The sequence below is a fragment of the Bactrocera neohumeralis genome, unplaced genomic scaffold, assembly GCF_024586455.1.
Source record: "Bactrocera neohumeralis isolate Rockhampton unplaced genomic scaffold, APGP_CSIRO_Bneo_wtdbg2-racon-allhic-juicebox.fasta_v2 cluster11, whole genome shotgun sequence".
Lineage (NCBI taxonomy): Eukaryota > Metazoa > Arthropoda > Insecta > Diptera > Tephritidae > Bactrocera > Bactrocera neohumeralis.
Window position 1 is genome coordinate 20,466,904 of NW_026089624.1, and position 7,883 is coordinate 20,474,786.

The window sequence follows — 7,883 nt, forward strand, 5'->3', positions numbered from 1 at the left end:
GTAGGACGACAGTAGAATGGAAGATAGAAAAAGGAGGTAGAGTGGTGATGCCACTAATATGTAAAATGTAAAGTTATTCACAGCTTTAACAAACTTAACGTTATTTTACAAATAAAAGCATAAAATAGCTCTATTATATCATTTGTAATAACAATTGATAATTTAAAACAAAAATATTTACCTATTTACTTATTTTTGCATACAAATTTTCACTTTGAACAAAATATTAAAATTTCATTGAAATGCAAGGTATTAGTATGGTCACAACGAAATTGTGTACATACAAAATGGACAACTGCGTTGTTTTGTGTACATCCCGGCCATTGTGTTGTTGCTGCTTCTCACAAATGTACATGTAGTAAGATGCACAACGACGTTTTCAGTTCACTGTCGTGCTGCTGCTGCCTGTCACGCTCTATGTGTACAGCACTTGAGAGTGAGGTATGTAAAAAGATAAATGTAACATTGGTTAATACAGCATGGGTGGATGTAATTACATAGTATGATCAATAGAGTTAGAGTGAGTAGCTAAGTAAATATGTAAGTGAGTGAATTGGATACATGGGTAGGTTTCAGAGGAGATTTACATTACTATACGCAAACACAAGACGAGCAATTATTAAATCAAAGTTTAACACAGTATCATGGTGTCGTTTGCTTCTAGCATAAATTTATTACGCAAAATGGTGAGAGCTGCAAAATATTTTCTACTTCCTTCTAGCGCACAGGCTCATAGCGTTATGAGCTACTTCCCGCCAATTAACGTAAGCATTAATTTTTCTCGAAAATTCTGGTAGAAGTTGTATGACATCGAGAGATTCATGACACTGAATGTTGTCGTTTATTGTTTCTGTTTCATAATCGGTAGCTCTAAGTGTTTCTATATCTTCTTGTGTCCTTAATCTATAAATTTCCGGTCTTAATGATGAGCAACATATTATATATTACTTTCCGCAATTAGGCGCGTAATTAAATCAACTGTTAATCCTCTCTCATAAGCCATTTAATCAGGGATTTTGTCTTTTTGTTTATATGTATGCATCAAAAAATTATATTTATTTTTTATTTGTGTGATCTCTTGTAGAAAGAGAGGCTTTTCTATTCCGGGGGGTCCTTTTTTGCAGGATTCGCAGAATTTAGCTGAGTTATGAGTGTCTTTTTAAATATTTATGTTGCTGAGTTAGCCTAACTTTTCTGTTTTATATATTGAAATATATTTTTTCCTATGTAATTAAATAAGTAATAATAGAAATTTCTTTGAATCGTTGTTAGAATTAGATACATTTTCGACTATTTATCTATTGTATCTTAGTCCCAGTTATTAGGTTCGTGTCTGTCATTTTATTATTATCAAAAAAAAAAAATTATATAATTGCCTGTATAGGCTTTAATATTTTGGAATTCTCTGAAGGGACCCTTCGGTGATGAATCGCAGCTTTTGATTATATCATTTATTGGTAGTACAAACCATTAGTTATGTTCTCTTAGTTATCACTACATAGTATTAAACAAAATCGCTTTCTCTGGCCCCATGTATGTCTCTATGTATGCTTAAATCTTTAAAACTACGCAACGAATTTTGATGCGGGTTTTTAATAGATAGAGTGATTGAAGAGAAAAGTTTATATGTACAAGGTGCGTTCCAAAGTAAACAGAACATAACAAATGTTTTTTTTTGGCAAAATCAATTTATTTTATTCAAAATAGTCTCCTTTTGCTTCAATACAGCTTTTTGCACGGTCCAAAAGTATGTAAGTATGTCGAACGAGTGTTTTTGCTCGTTGGCCGGTATGACCGCCAGTATGCCGGTGCAATCCTTTTGAATGGTCTCTACGTCTGCATAACGCTTTCCCTTCATGGAGAAATGCATTTTTTCGAAAAGGAAGAAGTCGCACGGTGCCATATCAGGCACGATTCCGATTACTTTGGCGGAGGGGTAAAAAAAACGAATTTCCGTATAAATGGTGTATCTACGGATAGGGGAGCTCCTCCAGAGGAGGAATATCCAAAAATAATTTAAAAATTTCTAATATTTTTTAGAATATTCACGATTAAAAGTTCAAAAATTTGCACTAAGAAAACATAATATTTCTCTATGTTTCACTAAATTTTTTTCACATTTTTTACTTTGTATATTTAAATACACACTCTAAGCTTTGAAATAAGCTCACATTTCACATTTATTTTTCAATTTTTAAGCTAAATTTTGTTATTTAAAAATCACTTAGCACACTCATCGTTGAAAAGGTCAGGTTGTTTACAATTATGAGGAAAACGAGCCTTGCCACATCTTAAACAGTAAATATGTAGGATTTTTAACAATTTTTCTTTGTTTGTTTTATCGCGTGATTCTTTTTTCTATATTAACCATAAAAAATACTTTCTACCTGTGTATATGTGTAATACGTAATTTATGTGACTGAAGTACTTTCGCGTAGTATTCCTTTCTGCGTTGGCGGCCTTTGGCCGCGCTATAAAAAAATAACCCTGGCCGAGCGAATACCCGGGGTGACTGAAATACTTTCGCGTAGTACTCCTTTCTGTGTTGGCGGCCTTCGGCCGCGCTCTAAAAAAATAACCCTGGCCGAGCAAATACCCGGGGTGACTGAAGTACTATCGCGTAGTACTCCTTTCTGCGTTGGCGGCCTTCGGCCGTGCTCTAAAAAAATAACCCTGGCCGAGCGAATACCCGGGGTGACTGAAGTACTTTCGCGTAGTACTCCTTTCTGCGTTGGCGGCCTTCGGCCGCGCTCTAAAAAAAAAAACTTTGGCCGAGCGAATACCCGGGGTGACTGAAGTACTTTCGCGTAGTACTCCTTTCTGCGTTGGCGGCCTTCGGCCGCGCTCTAAAAAATAACCCTGGCCGAGCGAATACCCAGGGTGACTGAAGTACTTTCGCGTAGTACTCCTTTCTGCGTTGGCGGCCTTCGGCCGCGCTCTAAAAAAATAACCCTGGCCGAGCGAATACCCGGGGTGACTGAAGTACTATCGCGTAGTACTCCTTTCTGCGTTGGCGGCCTTCGGCCGCGCTCTAAAAAAATAACTCTGGCCGAGCGAATACCCGGGGTGACTGAAGTACTTTCGCGTAGTACTCCTTTCTGCGTTGGCGGCCTTCGGCCGCGCTCTAAAAAAATAACCCTGGCCGAGCGAATACCCGGGGTGACTGAAGTACTATCGCGTAGTACTCCTTTCTGCGTTGGCGGCCTTCGGCCGCGCTCTAAAAAAATAACCCTGGCCGAGCGAATACCCAGGGTGACTGAAGTACTATCGCGTAGTACTCCTTTCTGCGTTGGCGGCCTTCGGCCGTGCTCTAAAAAAATAACTCTGGCCGAGCGAATACCCGGGGTGACTGAAGTACTTTCGCGTAGTACTCCTTTCTGCGTTGGCGGCCTTCGGCCGCGCTCTAAAAAATAACCCTGCCCGAGCGAATACCCGGGGTGACTGTAGTACTTTCGCGTAGTACTTCTTTCTGCGTTAAAAATAAAAAACGTATTCCCTTTTTGCTGACAGATATAATAACCAAAAAATATAACCACTTTATATCCGAAACTCATATTTTAAATATAATATATATATATATCGTCACCTAAAATACAAACCAATGTATCATAAAAAATAAATGGAAATATATTATATTTTGTCATGCACTCATATTGAAACAAAATTTGAGTTTTCGTACTGTACTGTACTGTACACCTTACACTTTATTACGTAATATTATTATATAATATTACTTATACAAATGTATATAATATTATTATATAATATTACTAATACATGTATATAATATTACTTATTTGCTTAATAAATTTAAAAAAGAAAATATCCATATGCATGAATAGAGGAATTTTTGCGAAAAAGAGGAATTTCAGCGAATTGCCTTGTCATCACATGGCAACTCTCCATTTCTTCGTAATTTTTGGTAAACAAATGAGGTTCAAAAGAGTGTAAAATGTAATTTTTAAAATAAAGATTTTTTATATAAAACACCTGCTAAAAGTGTAAAATGTGGATTTATTTAAAAGATTATGGTGTAATTTAATTAATTTGAAGAGAAAAATGTGAATAAAGTGTGTTTAACGTGGTGAAATAGCTTCTTGAAATGTTCGAATTTTGCGAATTTTTGAACTTTAAGGTCGAATATCTCCTAAACTAAGCGTTTGCGGTACCTATAACCTTGTATATTTTTTAATCAGGAGGACTTCCTCTTTCCAACGGTACCTTCAAATCGCGGCGCCAAAGAAATCGGAATTGTGCCCCATATCAGATGAATACCGGGAGTGCTTAATGGTTAAAATGTGATTTTTGGTCAAATAATCGTCCTTCGAATGTTGGATTCTGAGCAATTTTTGGTCGTCAATCAATTTGTGCGGAACCAACCGTGCACACACTTTTCGTAAGCTCCATTGTTCGGTCAAAATGCGATAAATCGATGTTTTGGAGATGTTCAATTCCATTTCCACGAATTTCAATAATGATTTCGGTAGATTTTTGATGTATTCACGCACAGTTTCGATGGAATTTCCGGTGATCACGGGTTTTGATTGGCCCACATGTTGAACGTTGAAACCATTCGCGCACTCTGCTACGGGATAAGCAATCATCGCCATAACATACCAATGAAATGTCATGAAATTCTCACAGGACAATCGATAAAGATAGCAGATTCTAACGCACCAACCGACATATACAGTGGGCGACAAAAGTCTACGTACGACCCATATTTTTGATGTATTGCTGAATATAAAAATAGTATGGAAAAAGTAATAATGCAGTTTGGTTTTAATTACATTTTTATTAGGAAATTATAAAACAAAAAGTGTACTCCAATACAAACATAACAAACTATTCACAAAAAACTAAAAAAAACATTGACAAAAGTCTACGTACGACTAGCATTTTAATAAAAAAACATTTCAATAAGGCACTGAGTCTTAAAATTTAGTATTTTGTTGGCCCACCATGGGCATCTATAACTGCTTGTAAGCGTCTAGGCATTGAAGAAACTAAATTTTCAATCTCAACGGGTGTTATATGTTGCCATTCTTCCTGTAGTTTCTCTCTTAGTGTTTTCGCACTGGTAATGACATGTTTTCTCACCTTACGTTCCAAAATCTCCCAAACATGCTCAATAATATTTAAATCTGGTCTTTGTGGTGGTGTATTTAATTGACGTGGGGCATAGTAAAGCAGCCATTCCTTTATAATGTGGGCCGTGTGCTTCGGATCGTTATCCTGCTGGAAGAGCCAGCTCCTACCAAGGTTTAGTTTATCCACGGATGCTCTTAAATTTTGTTCTAGTTTATTCTTATATTGAAAACGATCCATGTTCCCCTCCACAAATACTAAGTTTCCTACTCCAGATGCAGCCACAGCGCCCCAAACCATGACATTTCCACCGCCATGTTTGACAGTAGGGATCAGGTGTTTGAGCTTCATTGCTGTATTGGCTCTTCTCCAAACTTTGGCTCTTCCATCACTTCCAAAAATGTTGTACTTGGATTCGTCGGTGAATAAAACTTGTTTCCAGAAATCAAGATCTTTATCTTTATACTTGTGGGCGAAATCCAAACGAAGCTTTCGGTTCTTTTCACTGATAAGGGGTTTTCTGCGTGGAGTTCTGCTGTGAAATCCATTGTCATTTAAAGCCCTTTGAACTGTTCTGGAATGTACAATTTTATCCGATCGTACTGTTAATTCCGTGGCTAACTTAGTGGCATGAATTTGTGGATTCTTATCAACTTCTTTTAAAATAAAAGAGACATCTCTCCTACTAAGCTTTTTCGGTCGACCGGTTCGTGGTTTATTTTCAACACTTTTATTTTTTATAAAGTTTTCAAATATGGTTTGAACAGTTGATTTAGGTAAATTAAGCAGTTTTGATATTTCACCAAATGATTTATTCTCCTTTTTGTATTTTACCACCAGGTTTCGCACATCTGTTGAAATTTCTTTCCGAGGACCCATTGTGACAACTATACGTTGTGTAAACTATACGCGATTATATCGAAATGTGCTTAACATGAAGCTTATTGTAAAGCATGAACACAAAATAAACATAAACGGTACTTTCCCGTTACTTTCTAGTTTGCAACATGAACATAAAGTATATAATACATGCCGTACGTAGACTTTTGTCAATGGTTTTTTTTAGTTTTTTGTGAATAGTTTGTTATGTTTGTATTGGAGTAAACTTTTTGTTTTATAATTTCCTAATAAAAATGTAATTAAAACAAAACTGCATCATTACTTTTTCCATACTATTTTTACATTCAGCAATACATCAAAAATATGGGTCGTACGTAGACTTTTGTCGCCCACTGTATGTAGATAACGCCACCCTTCCATTCATGGGGAATATAATTCAAATTTTTATTTTCAACTTACTGGTATTTATACATTTAATCCTTAATTACTTGAAGTTAAAGCTGAAGTCGAAACATCAGCTAGTGACTGAATGCAGAACAAAGAAAGTGTCCGCTTTAGAGGCTTAAAAAATCGATTTTTTGGATGATTTTTTTATGAGTGGTAGAAATAATTGATTAAAGTGCCTTGATTTTGTGTCTTGCGTGTCTAATGTTTGCATTATTCGACAAGTTTATGCCGAGCACACTACATCTCGTGACATTATTGTGGTTTTTATATCATATGTGAGTTAAAAAATTGTGAATAATATTGGTGGTTTGATAGTAAAGTGGTTGACGAAGGCAAGTAAAATTATTATGATTTTGTTCTTTGATGAAATAGTAAAAGTACATATACCCTTTTCTGTTTGATAAACGTGTGCCTATATATGTTTTTATTGCTTATAGATTATGGACCCAGTGAAAGAAAAGTATAAAAAGGCCTTTAAGGTGTCCGAAATTGCAGATTATCTACAAGAGATCGAAGATTCAAGTGATGAGGACTTGAATGATATTGATGTTGTCATATTACCTCCAGACGAAGTGGATGAAATGACAGACATAGAAGAAGATCCTGATGACGATATAATAATAATAATAATACCCAACGACTACCCTCCTCAAGCCCAACCTACGCGAGGGTTTTAAAAGTAAGGGTCTAAACTGCTTGGTAGAGTGAGCGGGAACGTTAAAATTAATATCAGATAAGAGAGATGGGCTACAGACTGACTTATTCATGAGTTTTTCAAGAAATATTATACCAAGCATCTCCCTACGACTAGCGAGTGTCGGGAGATTTATAAGTTTTAAACGGTTAGTGCAAGGGGGAAGATTTAAACTGGAATCCCAATGCAAATTATTTAAGGCAAAAAGTAAAAATTGTTTTTGAACGGACTCTAACTTATCCGAATGGACTTGGTAACTAGGGTTCCAAACCACAAAAGCATACTCCAATATAGGCCTCACCAGAGATGTAAAAAGAATTTTTGTGGTAAGCGGATCTCAAAAGTCTTTAGACCAACGTTTAACAAAACTAAGAGCGCCTTTAGCTTTAAAAACCGTGGAAGATGCGTGAAGTTTAAATTGAGTTTGGGGTCCATAGTTACTCCCAGATCAACAAAACTGCATACTTGCTCCAACCTAAAGTTTCGTATTGCGTTTGAAGTAGGGTCTACAGCTCTACGCGAAAAGCACATCGTTTTGCATTTTTTAAGGTTCAATGGCATGTAATTTCTATCACACCAAGAAACTAGTTTGTTTAATTCTGTTTGCAACTGACATCTTTCGCTGTTTGAAGTATATGTTTTAAAAAGTTTTACATCGTCAGCATATAATAAAACTTTTCAAAACTTAACAACAGATGATATGTCATTAATAAATAACAAGAACAGAATTGGAGCAAGATGGCTACCTTGGGGAATGACTGAAGGAACATTGATTATGTCAGAAGAAGTATCGTTAAATATGACTTGTTGAATT

At 36.0% G+C, this 7,883-nt stretch overlaps 1 protein-coding gene and 1 long non-coding RNA gene across 3 annotated transcripts; both read left to right on the forward strand.

The window, feature by feature from the left end:
* Window positions 1–532: 532 nt before the first annotated feature.
* Window positions 533–7,191, forward strand: LOC126766220 (uncharacterized). 2 transcript variants are annotated; one of them, XM_050484112.1, is made up of 2 exons: window positions 533–764; window positions 6,813–7,191. In XM_050484112.1, exons 1-2 carry the CDS (start codon window positions 645–647, stop codon window positions 7,050–7,052), a joined length of 360 nt encoding a protein of 119 aa, XP_050340069.1. In that variant the 5' UTR covers window positions 533–644; the 3' UTR covers window positions 7,053–7,191. The 2 variants fall into 2 exon arrangements, with proteins under 2 accessions (XP_050340069.1, XP_050340070.1); XM_050484113.1 differs by having other exon boundaries at window positions 533–686.
* Window positions 1,447–3,198, forward strand: LOC126766272 (uncharacterized). The gene is made up of 3 exons (XR_007668802.1): window positions 1,447–1,635; window positions 1,729–2,810; window positions 2,997–3,198. It is a non-coding gene; the product is annotated as an uncharacterized LOC126766272 (long non-coding RNA).
* Window positions 7,192–7,883: the final 692 nt, after the last annotated feature.

Excerpts from the sequence above, each read along its gene's own strand:
- LOC126766220 (XM_050484112.1), top strand. The coding sequence starts at position 645 with ATGGTGTCGTTTGCTTCTAGCATAAATTTATTACGCAAAATGGTGAGA. Across the intron at positions 765-6,812 it reads GCTACTTCCCGCCAATTAAC|ATTATGGACCCAGTGAAAGA; the intron begins GTAAGCATTAAT and ends TATTGCTTATAG.